Here is a 20,080-nt window from a genome sequence, read left to right as displayed (position 1 = left end):
TCCCTTTCAATAATATCATTTCGAGTTCATGACTTTTTCACTAATAATATCGTCTCTAAAATTTAAATTTAAATTCTCTCTTTAAAAATATAATATATTTTATTATTACATCCACCTCATCATTAAATATCAAGATTTGTGGAAATTGAACAAACTTCGCTCTCTAATTTGGGGCAAATTTGAAGGGCGTCAAAGATGTCACCTTTCACTTCTATCAATCTTTGGTTAGATTTTTTTCCACGAAAGCAAATCCAGAAAAGGCTTCTTCAGCACTTAATGTCAAAATCCCCGTTGTCCCAAAGCTACTTTTCTGCCTACAATGCGCGTCGTGCCTCAATTTTAGTTCCAAAATTTGGGACCATTTTTGCTTTTAACAAATATCTATCAATTTGGCACTATTACACTTTCACCACGAAAACAACAACATCATCATCATAATAATAACAAAAATAATTTCCTTTTCATTTTATTATTACGGTCATTCCAAATCACATCAAAATTTACTATTTTAGAATCTAAAAATAATCACAAACTCGATGGTTCATATAATCAATTTTAAGAAAACTTCTTTATGTCCTCAATTTAATAATAATTTTTGTATCAAATGGACAATTAAATTGGCAATTTATTTTGAGATAAAGACTCCATTAAGTGGGGATTGTATTCACTTGTTAAGGATTATTTAGTTACAAATTATACAAAATATTTTTCATTGAATGCATTACTTTAATTGAAATTCCAAAAAAGAAAAACACTAAATGCACTTTTCCTTAAATATAAACTTACAAACCCACTGATTTAACATTTATAAATATATATAATTATATAAACACATCACTGCTCGACATCATCTCTATTTAACATACATACGGATAATCATAATGCTAGTTGAGACTGCGTTAGATCACATATGCAATATGTCACTTACAAGCAATGTGTCATCGACTTGTGGCATCGATAAACATTGCTCGAGTCCAATGCTCAATATCCTCGGTTTCTGATGGTGGAGGGGGAAATGTCGGATGCTCCACTATATCCCATCCATCAATAAGGCTTTCGTTCTTCCCGTTATCAGATATCTCATTGCCGAAAAGAAAACTGGCAGCTGAACTCGGAAGGTTGTGATCGGATAAGTTTTTCTGCACCGCCAAGCAAAACAAAATCACAATGCTTTTATTCAAATTACCAAGCTTCCAAGTTACGGTCTAAAATCAGTTGCATCATCATGCTTATTACAGTTCTCCAGAAGTCGAGGTAACAATTGGAAAAGGCATATAGAAAATCGAGAATTCAAAACTATGCAAAGGACTCCCAATTGAAAGGCAAGTGCTGAGTACTATAATATATTTTAGTCATATTTTCAAGGAAATTCTACCCTCTCAACAATTGCCTACAGCAACACAAGACAGAAAGGTCGATAGAATAGAAAGAATACTGAAGCATGGAATCAGAAAAGTGAACAAGCTAAAATCTTAGAAGTTTCGGTGGAACAAAGTCCAAAGGCATCTTATACCGTCAAAGGCAGCATGTGTGCACTCTCCAATAATGTGCTCGATGACATAGGAGAATTCACATTCCAGACAGACTTGTTAAGCTGTTGAGCTCGCTTACCTGACCTGAAAATAAAAAAGATGAGAACAATGAACAACTCCGAAATACAATGTATTCACATGCATCCATGTGTATAAAAACACTGCAATTAGAAAATAAACAACAATTTTCTCTTCTTCATTGTGCCAAAATTTCTACAAGAGAGATTGAGTTGGTTCATGCTAGGCTCCCTCTACAGTCAAGAAACACTTAAGCAGGCCATTTTCAAAGTCTCATTTTTTACATTTGGTTGTCAAGAAGACAATTTCTACTTTGACAAGACCAAAAAAGTAATAATTGGCGAAATTCTAATTTAAAATATAAGCTGCAAGGAGGTTTAACAAATGAAAGAGCTAAAAAGACAAATAAATTGAAGTTCTACCAAACTAGAAAAAGAAAAAGATTATTCATATCCTGCCCAAGAGACCTACTTCAGACCACTTATTATTCATTACATTGGTCATCTATTCACTTGAAGCAAGTTAGAAACAGGCAATAAGGTGCATCTTAAAATATAAAGGCTACTAATCAACTGGTAAGCATAACCAAAGGATAAGACGGATAGTAATGTCCAACTCTAGCGGTAAATTTCTCAATATTTACTTCATAAAAGAAACCAAGTTAGCACTTAAACTACTATCTGAAAAGAACTACAGATACTTTCCCCTCTAGTCTATTTAAGAACAACTAACCAGTTGTTCTATACTATAAAAACTTTCCAAACTGCACAAATCAAATGAAATCGAGCTCATAAATTAGTAAAAAACAAAGCAGGTTGTACCTTGAACAAGCCATTTTCAAGGAAAAAACAGATCGAACTTCCCTAGTTGAAGATAACGTGGCCAATAATTTAGAAAATGCTTCGAAGGTAGATGACTCGGTAGGAACATCTAAACAGAGTGAGTTATAGCAGTAAGTTGTTACACATGCCACACTTTTCTTCAGAAGAGAAATCCCTTTCTGCAAGTCCTTGTGTGTTTCAACGGTGTGTGGAGAGGTAGAAGAATAATTGAAGCTATTAATTGAATCCAGATGAGGCCTTCTCTCGGATTCCATTGAAGCAACACCAAAATTACTAGAGCTTTTATCTGTCCATGAATTATCCCCACTAGTGGAGCAGTAATTTTGGCGTGGTATAAAAAGCGGATATTCATTGCTGCAGAACACAAACAATATTCAGTCCCACAGGAGAAAACCTCAGTTAGCCATGTAAAATAACATTATCTAGTGAGATACCTTCGAGAAGAAGGACGTGCATCCCAATAAGAATCCCGTTGCCATATTCGGGAGCAAGACCCCTGAGGTGAAACAATTATATGATGAGTATAAAATAATTGAGGTAAAAATGATCTCTCATAAGGTCAAATTTGTTTGTTTATCATTATAGAAACCAATAACTTTCCATGTGAAACAGCAGGTTTCCATAAGGGGAAATATCTCCAACAGATTGTTGCTAGTAGATATTTCTCACCACCAGAAATAAACAATATACAACAACAAATTAAAAAAAAAATTAGAACAGAGAAAACGTATCACCTGACAAAAACATGAAGCTAAAAGATTGGGAAAAAAGGGGGAGTATATTGCTTTAGGGGATCAGAAATGAATAATAAATCTTTTGGGGCCATAGCGCAATTTTACAATTATATTAACTTGTGGCTTCATAAATTTTGAAGGGACTATATAGTCAATTTACCATTTGGGGTGGGGGGGCAAGGCCACGTCTTTGCCCCAGTGTATTATTCTTTGCACTATCAATGGAATAAAAAAACTCTATAAGAGGGGGTATAATGCTGCCACATGTCCTTTTATTATATTAAGAAGATGAAAACTTTTTTGAAAAAGGAGACATGGCAGTGTTAGAACCTCGCTTGTGGAGTTTTTTTATTCCACTGCCGATGTATAGAATAATTATCTAAATATATATAACAAATTCTAAAGAAAATGCACAGGGATGAGCTATTACTTTACCAACTTTGTCTAAAAGAAAATTTTATTCTTTAGTAATAATTTATTATGATTTGCAATTTTAGACCTCTTGAAGATTGTCACAGGAAACCTGAATGACTGAAAACCTAAAACAATAAAATAACTCAACCAGACATTTCAATAAATATTTTAGACAGCATACAGGTACAGTCAGTTGTTAGTTCTTACCGCAAAACCTGAGTTATGAAGAGCAGGAGCAGCCAAATTATGAACAACAAGATTTAGAAGCTGTACCATGTATCTGATTTCAAGTCATATGGATTAACAGAGAGTCAGAAACTGGAGTATTCATACTAATAAAAGACTTTCACAATGAAGAACATTTAAAACTGAGGGAAGGAATATCCCAATGTATAATACACAATGAGGTGAAAATAATTGTAGCAGGATAGAGTTGTTGCATAGCCTTAAAAGGCAAAAACAATACCCTAACGAGGCAGCAAGCTCTTCTGTGGGAACAGAGTGTGGATCAAGCCCCCTTGGCAAGCGTGCACTGCAAATCAGATCATACTGACCGCTAGATCCATCTCTTCGCTCCTCATCTAAATGTACCTGTGGAAACAGAACCAAACTTAGCTTATGTCAAAGCAACATGATTTAACCTAGGAGACTTTGGCCTAGAATAAGAGGGAGGAAAGGGGAAATAAGGCCTATAAGTTTTCAGCTAAGCATCCTCATTTTAACCACATTAGCTATGTCTTTAAGTCTTGCAAAAGCAAAAATATCACCTGCATATTTGACTTGCAAATATCACCCTCTGTTTTTGGTTAAATCTCAATAACTTACATATCATAAAGATAATGTTGATAGTGAAAAAAAGCATATCAATTAGCACAGAAGCACTTACACGACGTTGGGGAAACAATTTGCATATCTGTTTTATGACAACCGATTGCTTGTGAAGACGTTCTGAGGTAATTGCCATCTGCAACTCAGATAATGTCATAAGTCAAAAGTTGTACATTGTAATAGACGAGAAAAACCAAAGAACCTAGCATAAACATAAATCTAAAACCTCATAAGTAAATAAACATAAAAGACAAATAGTCCTCACATGCCCCAGGCTTTGTGTGCAAATAAGATTGGGATAGAACTTTTCGAGCTTTTCCACACGATTCTTTTCCAACTGCAAAGATAAAATACCTATAACTATCATTCAGAAAGCTTTCGATTCTCGTGAAGAAACCGAAAATGAACAAAGTTAGTACCGTGCCACGAGCTGATTTAAGCACTCCATACTTAACCTTTAACTCATGAGACACTCTCTCAATCTTAACCTTACCTATAATAAAGAACTGTTTATCAGATCCTAATAAATAAATATAAACAATTTTTTTCCAAACTGCACAAATCAAATGAAATCGAGCTCATAAATTAGTAAAAACAAAGCAGGTTGTACCTTGAACAAGCCATTTTCAAGGAAAAACAGATCGAACTTCCCTAGTTGAAGATAACGTGGCCAATAATTTAGAAAATGCTTGAAGGTAGATGACTCGGTAGGAACATCTAAACAGAGTGAGTTATAGCAGTAAGTTGTTACACATGCCACACTTTTCTTCAGAAGAGAAATCCCTTTCTGCAAGTCCTTGTGTGTTTCAACGGTGTGTGGAGAGGTAGAAGAATAATTGAAGCTATTAATTGAATCCAGATGAGGCCTTCTCTCGGATTCCATTGAAGCAACACCAAAATTACTAGAGCTTTTATCTGTCCATGAATTATCCCCACTAGTGGAGCAGTAATTTTGGCGTGGTATAAAAGCGGATATTCATTGCTGCAGAACACAAACAATATTCAGTCCCACAGGAGAAAACCTCAGTTAGCCATGTAAAATAACATTATCTAGTGAGATACCTTGAGAAGAAGGACGTGCATCCCAATAAGAATCCGTTGCCATATTCGGGAGCAAGACCCTGAGGTGAAACAATTATATGATGAGTATAAAATAATTGAGGTAAAATGATCTCTCATAAGGTCAAATTTGTTTGTTTATCATTATAGAAACCAATAACTTTCCATGTGAAACAGCAGGTTTCCATAAGGAAATATCTCCAACAGATTGTTGCTAGTAGATATTTCTCACCACCAGAAATAAACAATATACAACAACAAATTAAAAAAAATTAGAACAGAGAAAACGTATCACCTGACAAAAACATGAAGCTAAAAGATTGGGAAAAAGGGGAGTATATTGCTTTAGGGATCAGAAATGAATAATAAATCTTTTGGGGCCATAGCGCAATTTTACAATTATATTAACTTGTGGCTTCATAAATTTTGAAGGGACTATATAGTCAATTTACCATTTGGGGTGGGGGGCAAGGCCACGTCTTTGCCCCAGTGTATTATTCTTTGCACTATCAATGGAATAAAAAACTCTATAAGAGGGGTATAATGCTGCCACATGTCCTTTTATTATATTAAGAAGATGAAAACTTTTTGAAAAAGGAGACATGGCAGTGTTAGAACCTCGCTTGTGGAGTTTTTTTATTCCACTGCCGATGTATAGAATAATTATCTAAATATATATAACAAATTCTAAAGAAAATGCACAGGGATGAGCTATTACTTTACCAACTTTGTCTAAAAGAAAATTTTATTCTTTAGTAATAATTTATTATGATTTGCAATTTTAGACCTCTTGAAGATTGTCACAGGAAACCTGAATGACTGAAAACCTAAAACAATAAAATAACTCAACCAGACATTTCAATAAATATTTTAGACAGCATACAGGTACAGTCAGTTGTTAGTTCTTACCGCAAAACCTGAGTTATGAAGAGCAGGAGCAGCCAAATTATGAACAACAAGATTTAGAAGCTGTACCATGTATCTGATTTCAAGTCATATGGATTAACAGAGAGTCAGAAACTGGAGTATTCATACTAATAAAAGACTTTCACAATGAAGAACATTTAAAACTGAGGAAGGAATATCCCAATGTATAATACACAATGAGGTGAAAATAATTGTAGCAGGATAGAGTTGTTGCATAGCCTTAAAAGGCAAAAACAATACCCTAACGAGGCAGCAAGCTCTTCTGTGGGAACAGAGTGTGGATCAAGCCCCCTTGGCAAGCGTGCACTGCAAATCAGATCATACTGACCGCTAGATCCATCTCTTCGCTCCTCATCTAAATGTACCTGTGGAAACAGAACCAAACTTAGCTTATGTCAAAGCAACATGATTTAACCTAGGAGACTTTGGCCTAGAATAAGAGGGAGGAAAGGGGAAATAAGGCCTATAAGTTTTCAGCTAAGCATCCTCATTTTAACCACATTAGCTATGTCTTTAAGTCTTGCAAAAGCAAAAATATCACCTGCATATTTGACTTGCAAATATCACCCTCTGTTTTTGGTTAAATCTCAATAACACATATCATAAAGATAATGTTGATAGTGAAAAAAGCATATCAATTAGCACAGAAGCACTTACACGACGTTGGGGAAACAATTTGCATATCTGTTTTATGACAACCGATTGCTTGTGAAGGCGTTCTGAGGTAATTGCCATCTGCAACTCAGATAATGTCATAAGTCAAAAGTTGTACATTGTAATAGACGAGAAAAACCAAAGAACCTAGCATAAACATAAATCTAAAACCTCATAAGTAAATAAACATAAAAGACAAATAGTCCTCACATGCCCCAGGCTTTGTGTGCAAATAAGATTGGGATAGAACTTTTCGAGCTTTTCCACACGATTCTTTTCCAACTGCAAAGATAAAATACCTATAACTATCATTCAGAAAGCTTTCGATTCTCGTGAAGAAACCGAAAATGAACAAAGTTAGTACCGTGCCACGAGCTGATTTAAGCACTCCATACTTAACCTTTAACTCATGAGACACTCTCTCAATCTTAACCTTACCTATAATAAAGAACTGTTTATCAGATCCTAATAAATAAATATAAACAATTTTTTTTCCAGAAAACAGAAATAAGAACTAAGGAGTAAGCATCAAAACCTTGAGCTAATTGTTCCTTGCTTCGACGAAGCTTCTCTTTCAAGTTAGTTAGCTTCTCGCTTTGACGAACTCTCCAATTCAGTTGATCATCAGCTTTCCCCTAAATAATAAAAACAAATCAAGACCAATCTCGAAAAGAGAAAAAGGCATTAATAAACAAATAAATTTCCAACTAAGTGAAAGAAATCAAACCTTTGCGGCAATCAGTTCGTTTAATTTTGAATATAACAAATCACGATGGTTTTTCAATGATTTTAACAAAGAATTATACTCATTTAATCTGCAAAGAACAGTTCATCGAGGAAATCAAAGAGCAAGTTAACAGCTTAAAATTTTAAATATTATAATATAAAAATATTTCACTTTTTTAGCGACGATTTTTTAACGTACCTGTAATTGACGCAAACGGCGCAAATAGAAGCGCGATTTGAATTGTCGCAAATAGCGCAGTTGCTGGCTTTCTTTGACATCATATAATTATAAATCTTCGTCTTCTTCGTCAAAAGAATTGAAAATCGAAATCCATAAAGAGAATATTAGTGTGGATTAAAATATAGGGATTCCCCCTGACCGCCGCCCCTTTTTTCGTTGTTTTGAAGGGTAAAGCGTTGCAGAGGTTGAGCTGAGATGGAGTTGACCGTCTATGATGAATCAGTCACCACCGGAGATGTACCACGACGTAGGAGACTGCAACTGAATACGACACCGTTTTGACATTGTGTGCCTGGTTTCTGTACAGCTTCGTTATCCGGACTCCGAGTTTTATGTAAATTAGTATGATATTATTTTGGTAAAATACCAGGGAAGCCACTGCAGTTAGGGAAGGATTGCATTTCGGCCTCTGTACTGGGTAAATTAACCCTTATATATTTCGAAACTTACAAGCCCCTCTATTAAATTTTATTTGTTAAATAACAACATGCATCGTTAAATCATGCTGAAAATTATATTCTTTATGGATAAACTATAAAAATGGTTACCCAACTATGCTTTTCATTCTATTTTGGTCATTCAATCATTAATTTTTTCATTTTAATCACTAAAATTTTCGAAATTAAATATTTTAACCACTCTAAGCTGATGTGAGCTTTTTTTTATTGCTCTAGTAATAAAATTAGCCCTCTAATGTTTGCACATTCTATCAATTTGATGCTAAATATAAAAAATTTAACAAATTTAGCCTTCAATGTTTACAAAATTTGTCATTTTAGTTTTAATTATAAAAAAATCCAATGAATTTGGCCCTCAAAATATAAAACATCTATCAATTAAGTCCTAACCCTAAAAATTTAAAAATATTTTTTAAAAAATATCAGTTTTAGCCCTTTATAACCCATCGACTATGTGAGATGTTAAAATAAGAAAAAGAATACCCTCTTTCGAGTCACTTGCAAAATAACTCTAAAAAGATTGGATAAAACACACAAAAATTTAAGATCCAAAAGAAAATGAAGGCATTAAAAACGTTATCTGTCTGGGTAGTAATGCAACCAATTATTCCATATAGGTTCTAAATCAATTAATTTGGTCCAGTGTGAAGCCTAAATTATAGTAAAAGAAATTGATGCGAGTGACTTGGAAGAGGGTACATTTTTTCTTATTTTAATATCTTATGTAGTTTAGTAGATGGGTTATAAAGGGCTAAAATAATTTTTAAAATATATATATATATATATATATTTCCATTTTTAGAGTTAAGACTAGATTGATAGATTTTGTAAATGTTGAGGCCAAATTTATTATTTTTTTTAGAATTGGAACTAAAATGAAAATTTTTGTAAACATTGAGGGCTAAATTTGTTGAATTTTTTTATATTTAGGATCAAATTAATAGAATATGTGAACATTAGAAGGCTAATTTTATTGCTAGACCAACAAAGAAAGCCCACATCAACTTAAAGTGGCTAAAATATTTAATTTGAAAAGTTTAAAGGCTAAATTGAAAAATAATAGTTGAGTGATCAAAATAGGATGAAAGGCATAGTTGGGTGACCATTTTATAGTTTACCCATTAAAAGATAATTTTCAACATGCAATTAACGTTCCAAGTCATCATTTAATATATAAATTTAACGAAATGATTAATTTGCACATTTCGAAATGTATATGTAACACCCCGAACCGTCTCTATTGTCGAATTAGGGTTACAGAGTATTACAAAACAATAAAAAACATTTAAACATTTTATCAATCAATATAATAATCACCCACAAACCATTCATACTCATGCACAACGTCCCTAAATCGAGTCCTCGAGGCCCTAAAAATAACCTAGAAACAATTTGGGACCAATCTGAAATAATTTGGTAAGTTTAAGAAAAAGATGCAAAATTTTACAAAACAAGGATCACACAGCCGTGTGCCTCACACAGCTGAGACACCCGTGTCTCAGGCTATACAACAATTGAACTATGGACACACGGCCGTGTCCCAACCTGAGTTCACACTCGTGTAACTCTCTAAGTAGGGTCACACGGTTATCTCACACGGTTGTGTCACACACCCGTGTGCCAGGACGTATAACTCTCTGAGTTGCCCGACACACTCGTGTGCCAGGCCATGTGTTAGGCTGTGTAACTCACTGGCTTACACCCTAAAGAACTCATCAGATGATACACAGTCGTGTATCTCACACAGTTGAGTCACATGCCGGTGTATCAAGCCGTGTGGACCCAAAATGAACCTTAAACAACAAGTTTACCATTTCAAGCTTACCTGGACTCTAAGTAATCCATTTACCAACCAAAAGACCTATTCAAAGTGACATTAAACAAGATAAAAAAACATGCTAAATCAACCATCCTAAGTGCCTAACCAATGTATCCTCATTGATACCACAAGAATATACAATTTTACAGCAAAAAGAACTATTATTCAAAGTATGATAAATCACACCATCAAACATTTAACCAATATGCCTAACATAGGCACCTCAATCACAACATTCCAATAACACATACCATATATTTGCACTAACACATATTCCTTAGTTCATTTATCATATTAGGTTAACTACTTGCACTTAAGATCATACTTTAACATATTACATATCAAAACAATAGTAATGACATACAAGCCTATTACATGCCATATAATCTGAAATGAACATTCCAAAAACTACTGAAAATGAGTGGATAGTGTGACTTGAGTGCTGATCCGACCGTCCAACCTTCAAAGTATCTACAAGAACAAAAAATAACACAAGTAAGCTTAGTAAGTTCGACATATTAAGACAATAAATCTTATCGAAGTAAGTACAACAAATCTGTGATAGCCCTAATGTGACCCTAGTCGGAAAGTGGTTTCGGGACCACAAAACTGAGTCATAAAAATAATTAACCGTCATATTTGATGCTTATTATATGTGAATATGAATGTGTGGAAGTTCCATACTTTAATTTGGTCAGTATATGTGAAATTTATTAGTAGGGACTTATGTGAGACAATTTAGAAATGTGCTAGGCAAATGCTAAAGTGGCCTATTAATGTATGTGGGAAAGTGCTTGTACTTGCATGTCAATTTAGCCAAACTATAGGTAGTGGCCGGCCATGCTACAAATTATATAATCAAATGTGAATTTTCTATTAACTTTAAATAGCTAGATGCCATATTAGTATGGAGGATGTAATAAAATAAAGAAATGATAATTAAAGGAAGAAAAGGGGTGAAAGAAACAAAGTCTTCATCCATGTTTCTTCCTAGCCGATTCTAAAGAAAGAAAATAACAAGAGCATTCGGTGATCTTGAACTCAAAATAAGGTGAGTAGTTCATGCTAATTCTTGAAATTTTAGTATATTTTGAGTTAGTTCTTAAGTTCTTTGCTTAACCCATGACCAAAATTTGAAATGGTGTGGTGTCTTGAGGATTCGGTTTTAGTTATTATAGGATGAGATTGGGTTATAGTCTTTATGTTTATGAAGAATTGTTGAAGAGAAAATGTTCAAGAAATGGTTGTTGTTCATGTTATTTGGATGAAAAAGAAAATGGTAGTTAGGTGAAGTAGAGTCTAACAAAGGAGCACATATGTGCATTAGTTGCTAAATGGAGAAAAATCGGCTAACAAGTTGTGTATTAAGGCCGAATATGATTTTGGATATTATTGGGCAATGTATGTGTTTTGAATTGATGGAATGGAGAGGATGCTTTAATTGTGTTATGAACAATTATATGTTAAATTAAGGTTTGCTAAGCTAGCTATTGAGGTGAAATGCAAATGTTAGTATTTGATTTGGTAATAATCTGCTTGGGGACAGCAGCAGTAAGGTGATTTTGGAAAATCGCCATAATTTGTAGGAGTTGAGTTAGAAGCTGAATAAATTATGTCATTAAAGCTTGAAGAGTATAGTTTCTTACAAAAGAAACTATAAAAACAAAAGAGTTACCAATCTTGAGATATTTGAAATATTGTGGGGTTGAGTCAAAATGACTACTAGTTTCGCTGTTCTGTTTTTATAAAATCAGTATAAATTGTACAAAAATGGCCCTAAGATAAAATTTATATGCTTTGACTCCTTAATGAGTCTAGTTTCAAATGTAATAAACGAGAACATATTTTGAATTCTGTACAATGAGAAATTTGATTCGTAGTGAAGAGTAGTCAGTTTAGTCAAACAGTGAAACAAGGTGAACTTTAAGAAAAATCTGGTATTGTTGGGCTAAACTAAAAATTTTGAAAATTTTATGGATAATATATAAATGAGTCTTCTGTCAAGAAAAATTTACGACAATTGATTTGGAGTTTCGTAGCTCCAGTTATAAAAAACTTTAGTGACTATTGCTCAGGAAGTCAGCTTATAGGGAAATTGTAATTATATTGTAAACATTAATGAAAATTTGCTAATGAATAATTTATTGATTTTTATAAAGCTTACTATAATCTATATGTGTGAAAGTCAAATCTATATGTATTTTATTCTGAAAGTAATACTTGAATAGTCGATTAATGACTAGTTTAAAATTTGTTGAACTTAAGCTCAAGAGCAAAGGGGGACTAAATCCAATGAAGGGAAGGAAAAAGTAATTGAATAGCCGTTGAAGTCGTTCGACAACATCTGAGGTAAGTCTTCGAGTAATGAAACTTAGTTTATGATTTGATTAAGTCATGACATATAAGCATAACGAATAAACGGAGATATAATGACTTTACTTGAATGATATATTGAGGTGATTAGTTTATACCTATGACGGGTAGCCGAATGTGTATAGAGATCATGTTATAAAGCCAATCAAAATCATGTTCCTTGTATGTGGCTATCGAGCCGAAATTGGTAAGGTTTGATAAGTGTCTTGTGTTTGAGCTTTAGTAATGAAAATGAAATATGGATGTGTCATGATTTATTGATATATGTGCATGATTATTTGGATGACATCCGGACTAAGTCCCGAAGGCATTTGTGCTAGTGACTATATCCGGGCTAAGTCCCAAAGGCATTGTGCTAGTGACTATATCCGGGCTAAGCCCCGAAGGCATTTGTGCTATTGACTATATCCGGGCTAAGTCCCGAAGGCATTTGTGCGAGTTGCTATATCCGGCTAAATCCCGAAGGTACTTGGGTTTGGGAGTGAGCGATCTTGCTGTAATAATTTCAATTAATATGCTCATAAAATCCAAACGATAAGGTATGTTTCGTATATGCATCGGAAAGGTTGATTCCTTTTAAATAGTATTCGCTCAATTGATTAACGAACTTGAGACCTCTAGTTAGGTTTGATTCCTGTATGAATATAATGGTTGAAGCATGAAGTAAGTATGATTTGAGAACATGCATATATGCAATTATTCATGTAGTCATATGAACGTTATACCTTAGTTGTGAATAATTTCATTACTTGAACTTACTAAGCATTAAAATGCTTACTGTTACTTTGATTCTCTGTTTTATAGATTTTGTTCGTCACCATCGGACTCGGGAGTGTCAAAGTCGAAGTCATCCACACTATCTAAGCCACTTTTGGTACTCTTTTAGTTCAATTTTGAAAATGGCATGTATAGGGCTGACCCTTATTGTTAATTAAGTAACCTTTGGTAATGTGTATTCGTATAGCCATGCGAAAATGGCTCGTATATTTCGAAGTATAACATTATGGTCTTGTGATATGGTTATTAAGTGGCGTGGAAATGTTTGGTAATGACTAGCCATTGGAATGGCAAATCATGGTCCTATTGGTGCTACGTACGTCATGGCTAATCGGGATTACCCTTGATAATAATGTATGTCAATTTACTATTTGATTCATGGAAAATTATGAAATAGGTAAAATTTACCCTAAAATAGATGCTGACAGCAGCAGTGACGTAAGTTGGAAAAATCACTAAAAATAGTAGGAATGGAATTAAATAGTGAATAAATTATGTAATCGAATCTTGATGAGCCTATTTTCATATGAAAGAAACAAAACGACCATATGAGCCGTATTTTATGAGATGTTTAAGTTTTCGTGAAACAGGGCCAGAGCTTTTTCTGGATCCCCTGTTCTGACTTTGAAAATTTACCATAAATTAAACAGAGATAATTAGAAGTCATGCTTTATATGTATAGATTCCTTTTTGAGTCTAGTTTCACTAGAAACAAACGGCATAAGTATTGAAGCTCTGTACAGGGAGATATCTAAGTCGTAATGCATGAAGGTCAGAGTAGTCGAACCCTGAAACAGGGGAGACTTTAACTAATAAACTGTACTAATTGGCCTGACAAAAAATTATAGAAAAAAATTTGTAGATGGATATATGAGTGTAGTTTCAGGAAAAATTTACGGAATCAGTTTTCGAGTTTCGGAACTCGAGATATGATTTTTAAAGTGACTGTGATGCAGTTAGCTAGCTTGTCTGGAAATTTTAAAATGAACTGCGTAAGTAAATGAATTAAGTCCGTTAACACCTCGTGTTCAACTCCGGCAACGGTCTCGGGTACGGGGCGTTACAAAATCATTCAGTAATAATATAACCATATGTGTTTCCTGTCATCCACAATCTCAATAAAGTGAATTGTAAAATTCAATTCAAAATTTATATACATGACATAACCATCAGAATCATTAAAAAGTTACATTACAGAGATTTACAATCTGATGAACGACTCACGAATATGAGTACATCGATATTCCAATCGAAACACACCAGATGCTCATAAAAGCTAATCCATCCGAAACACACCAGATGCTCATAAGAGTTAATCCATCCGAAACACACCAAATGCTCATACGAGCCAGTCCATCCGATAACACACTAATGGATCTGAAAAGCTAGCCCAACCGAAAACACACCAAAACAAAGAGTATAACACGAGAGTTTGCAACAAATGTTGAACCTCAGTCTACTTGAGAAATATGTATATACATCACTCCACCACAATCTCCACTCCAATCCCCCATAACACACCATATCTCGATTGTACTTTATCCCATGCTCAATCCGATCCAAGTAATGAATTTCAACAACTTTTCATCATTTATAATCAAATATATCTATTATATCATATTATATCATCAAAAATTTCATATAGATGTTAAATTATAAATTGTACAAACTTACCTGGACTGAATTATAGTAGTTGCAAAAGTTCAGGGAAAATTTCTCAATTATTAGCTTACATTTCACCTACCAATTCACTTTACATTTTATATCCTTTTTATTTTTTAAATTTACACAATTACCCCTAACTTTTACAACTTTTGTAATGTAATCCATTAACCTGAAAATCATCAAATTAACCATTTTTCTCAAATCAACCTTACAATCGAATATCTAATACTTCTAACCAGGCCATAAAAGACCTCATATAATTCTTGGAACTTTGACATTTTAAGAATTAAATCATTAAATAAAAAACTAACTAAAATTACTTTATAAAACCATCAAAAATCATAACTGAAGCTTCAAACATATAATTATCATCAAAAACAATCGAAATTCATCAAAAACAATCGAAATTCATCAATGGTAACTTCCAAAACTTTTAACTAATTCAAAAACAAATGTACATGCTAGTTGGATCTAGTTGCAACGATCTCAAAAATATAAAAATTCATAAAAAAAAAAGGGACTCAAAACTTACCCATGCAAGATTCAAACTAGCCAAATGTTAAGCTTTTCTCCTATGGCATATTCGACCAACCATCAAAACAAATGAAGAAGAAGATGATGTCTTTTTCTAATTAATTTGTTTTAATTTTTAGGTTAATTACCATTTTGCCATTAAAACATAGGTTATTTTACTATTTTTACTTCCATTGCCGTCCAAAATTTTTAACTAAGGTTTAATTGCTACATAGGTCCACCCTCCTATGATATTTAAGCTATTAAATCATCTAAATGCAATAATTATTAAATTTTACACCTTTTACAATTTTGTCCTTTTTCTTTAATTAACTAATTAAACGTTAAAATTTCTCAACCAAATTTTAATACGACTTTAACGACTCCATCAATATTCTAAAAATAATATTTACTAGTCAACATGATGGAAATTTATGGTCTCAAAACTACTATTCCGTTACCACTGAAAAACGAGCTATTATAGTAGAAAGGCCAATTTGTCCATTTTTCCTGTAAAAGGGCCAAAATGTAATCCAACCCAAAGTACAGGGGCTTCCCTGGTATTTTTATCGATATTATCTCTTAAGAAGTCAAGTTACATCAAAATTTTAAATTAAATAAAAAAATTACCTTGATAAGAAATTAATATATTGGTCTTATAATCAATTACTAAATAATGTTTTTCAATCGTTTTATTTAAAATATTATATAAAAGCATGAAATAACAAAAATACTCTTACAATAATATTAATTGCTCTTTAAAGGAAAGTTATTTTAGTAATTTTGTTTCATAACAGCTTAGTCGACCATTTTATATATAATATATATTACTTATATGTTGGTTTAAATGGTATCATTTTTTTATACAATATTGAAGGTAGGGGATTAGCTTCACACAATTTGAACCCATGCTATAATACCCCATATCTGACCTGATCGTTAGATCCGAGTTTTAGGATGTCACAACTGAAATTCCCAACCTGAGGATCAATTTGTAATGTAACACCCCTATACTTAACCTGATCGTCAGGTCAAGATATTGGGATGCTACATTTGTTGTCGAAATAACAACAGTCAAATTCATTTTTATTCTAAGTACATATTTAATCAATTTGATCAATTTATGCTTTTGATATGCCTTAAAATCATTTATGAGTCTTATATGGGCTTATTATAGCTCTCAAAATAATTTAAGAAGAAACAAGGACTAAAATGTAAAAGTTTCAAAATTTTGGAGCGGTATCGCAACGTTGGGGGTTCCTCATTGCCATGTGACGAACTGACTTGTGTTGTCGCGATGTGGCTTATCCGTCATCACGACGAGCACTCTATTTCACATGTTATACTATATTCAAATGTCATAATCAAACCAATTCATTACACATATCATTAACATATGCCTGTTTCTAATCTTAAATCTACATAAATTATTTATATATTGAGCTACATAATTTGAAATTCAGATCTGCTTTATGTTTTTGAAGTTAGACTTAAATATATTTTGACCATAAAATTTTCAGAATTTCTACTTTATCCAATCAGTACAATAAATTCTTCAAATTTGCTCCTGTTCTGCTGCTTGACAGCTTCGAACTTTCTTTACTAAAAATTAATTATCTCTCAGTATAACGTTCGGATGATGTTTTGATTTGTTTCTCTTGAAAATAACTCATTAAGAATTTAAACATATAAATTTCAGACCTTAATCTTTTTTTTTATACAATTTTTGATGATTTCCAAAGTCAGAATAGGGGAACTCGAATCTATTTAGACCTTGACCCACAAAAACTAATATATCTCAAAATATACAATTTTGTTGCTTTCATAGTTTCTTCCATACAAAACTAGACTTAATAAGATTTAATTTCATATTTGGTTCAATATCTAAATCAATTTCTACAATTTTTGATGAATTTTCAAAGTCACGCTACTGTTATTGCCCAAAATTGTTTTAGTGCAAAATGTTGATAACCACATTTGTAACACTCTCATTTCCTTTCTCTACAACATTTCCCATCATTTCCTCTTATTTTCCTTCACAAACATATTAAGAACATAAAAATTTATATTAGAAAACTGTACTTTAACATCATTTTCAAGCTTTTTCAACAACATCAAACTTAAAAACATGTTGAAATCTTAATGTTCTTACCTTGTCCTATTGATTTCAAATTTTAAATTGATTTTCTCTCTCCTCCAACTTCTATTTTCTTGAATCCAAGGTAATATTATTTTTCTCCATAGTCTTCTTATTACTTTTCTCTCTTGGTGGTTATGGAAATTCCTTGAAATTCTAGGTGAAAATGGTGGATTTATGGTGGAAGGAGTAAATATAAAGAAATGAAAACTTCTTTCTTCCCCTAAGGAAGTAGCGTGAAAAGGTGGAAGGAAAGATGAAAGACCCTTTCTTGATTGAGAAATGACCATTTTACCCTTCAACATTCTTCACAATTCATTTATTGAATTATTACTTAATTTTCCTAATATTAAATTTTAGTCTTTCATACTTCTTCTATTTATTAAATTTGGTCTTTATTCATCCATTTTCATTTTTTTCTATATCCTTGCACCCTTAAGATATTTGCACCTATTGACCCTTCAACTTTTCCATATTTATACTTTAACATCTCAAATTCTGAGTATTTACACTTGGGCCCTAGAACTTTTCACATATTTACAATTTATTCCCTACTTTAAATTAATGCATCACATCATGCTTCTCAATTAAATCTTCTCTAGCACCATTCGACTTCCTATTTTATCACCTTCATTTCCTTATTTCAATTTATCGAAAATACAATCTCGATTTATCTCTACTTTTATATTGTAACGAATTTTAGGGTGTTACATGTAAAGTTTCCAAAATAAAACAGAGTTGAACTCGTGACCTTAAACAAGGAATGTCGCAACAAGATGGCTTGATGTTGTGACGTTCAAGATGTGAAGTCATAACTTTCATGGTAGACCCCTAATTCCAAATTTCATATGATTCAACCTAATAACAATAAAGTTTAGCCCCAAGGTTCCAATCATTCATTCAACACAAATAGACATGTCTAAAATACCATTTTCAAGCCACTAATACCAAATCTATACATGACCAAAACTATCTTCATATATTCACAACTCATGTACATTAATTTGACCATTTCCAACATTTAACACGGTAATCTTAGGTACATGCCATTTGACCAAAATGAAATGAGTTATACAAACTTTTTTGAGTTAAAAACGGCAATCCAGATGCTGACTTCACTTCCCGAGGCTTCTAAGAAAACTTGTACCTACGCACAGAAAAAACAAACCATATGTTGAGCGATAAAATTCAATGGTACTTTCAAGATTTAAGATGATATAACATAAACTAAGAAATTAGGGTTTAGTGTTTTAGGAGTGAAATAGTGAAATTTTATAAGTAGATTTGAGGTTTCAATGATACGATAATGCGTCTCAGAACATATACATTTTCATATCTCACCCTCCCCTGTGCCTATAAAAGGGGGCTCCCCCTCCAAACTCTATCATCCCTAAACCCATCATCTCTATCGGCCTCCATCCCTCCACTTTATAATATTTCTCTCTCTCGGTTTTTTTCCTCACTTCAATGCTAAAAATTTTTGTCGCTAATAAATTTCCGATTTGAGGTACTTTTGAGTCGTCGGTGATGTGATATCTTTTTGAGACACACACATTTCATAAATCCAATCAATATGAGACCATTACCTCGGAAACCTATCTTGTGAAAGTCGAGTTCCGGGGTGATTTTGCTTTATACGGTCATGGGTGGAAGTCTATATAGAGGTCTCGTTCGTTGACCATTATGAGGTCATAGATCGGAGTATAATGGGGGCAGTTAACTGTCATTATGCGGGCACAAGCTCAAACTTTTCAGATACCCAAAGACGTTGCCTTATAAATACCATATAGAAGTCTGAGGGCATAACTATAGGGAAAAACTATGGGGCTTCCCACTATAATCGGCGTAATTTTTTCTTCATTTCCACGCAGTCGGAATCTTTAACATTCTTTCATATCCGAAGGCCAACATCGTCGTGAACGTAGGAGAACTTTCAGGCAGGCAGCGACTGTTGCGGTGCAATAAAGATGAAGCTCCTTTCAGGGTGACAACGATTACCGTTATTAAACAACTCATTAATAACTACAACCGATGTCGCGCTGACTCAAGTTTGACTTTTACTATACTGAAACATCTGCTCTGTGTTCACCTCGGTGTCAACCTTTGGATAAGAATGAAAGGTTAAAGATACCGACTACCTGGAAATAGAGAAAAAAATTACGTTGATTACATCAAAAAGCCCATCGTTTTTTCCTTTGATTATGACCTCAATTTTATGTATGGTATATATAATGCATTATTTGTGGGTATCCAAAAAGCTTCAACTTGTGACTGCATAACCACCGTCAATTAGCTCCCTATTATACTCAAATTCGTGACCATATCACGGCCAACAATTGAGATCCCCACTTAGGTTATGTTTA

General features: G+C 33.2%; 2 protein-coding genes across 2 annotated transcripts; both read right to left on the bottom strand.

Moving 5' to 3' along the window:
* Positions 1–705: 705 nt before the first annotated feature.
* Positions 706–5,473, bottom strand: LOC108457995 (uncharacterized). The gene is made up of 11 exons (XM_053026307.1): positions 5,431–5,473; positions 4,979–5,283; positions 4,788–4,874; positions 4,634–4,705; positions 4,427–4,504; positions 4,007–4,131; positions 3,748–3,820; positions 2,827–2,888; positions 2,372–2,746; positions 1,514–1,616; positions 706–1,139 (listed from the first exon to the last, which is right to left on the bottom strand). Exons 1-11 carry the CDS (start codon positions 5,471–5,473, stop codon positions 939–941), a joined length of 1,524 nt encoding a protein of 507 aa, XP_052882267.1. The 3' UTR covers positions 706–938.
* Positions 5,474–6,303: 830 nt separating this feature from the next.
* LOC128290396 (uncharacterized) lies at positions 6,304–8,410 on the bottom strand. The gene is made up of 8 exons (XM_053025843.1): positions 7,934–8,410; positions 7,736–7,823; positions 7,544–7,643; positions 7,373–7,446; positions 7,219–7,290; positions 7,012–7,089; positions 6,595–6,719; positions 6,304–6,409 (listed from the first exon to the last, which is right to left on the bottom strand). The coding sequence occupies exons 1-8, from the start codon at positions 8,014–8,016 to the stop codon at positions 6,319–6,321; spliced, it is 711 nt and encodes a 236-aa protein (XP_052881803.1). The 5' UTR covers positions 8,017–8,410; the 3' UTR covers positions 6,304–6,318.
* Positions 8,411–20,080: the final 11,670 nt, after the last annotated feature.

This window comes from Gossypium arboreum, chromosome 3, assembly GCF_025698485.1.
Source record: "Gossypium arboreum isolate Shixiya-1 chromosome 3, ASM2569848v2, whole genome shotgun sequence".
Classification (NCBI taxonomy): domain Eukaryota; kingdom Viridiplantae; phylum Streptophyta; class Magnoliopsida; order Malvales; family Malvaceae; genus Gossypium; species Gossypium arboreum.
The sequence above is the reverse complement of the archived record's forward strand: the minus strand, read 5'-3'. Positions and strand labels throughout refer to the sequence as shown.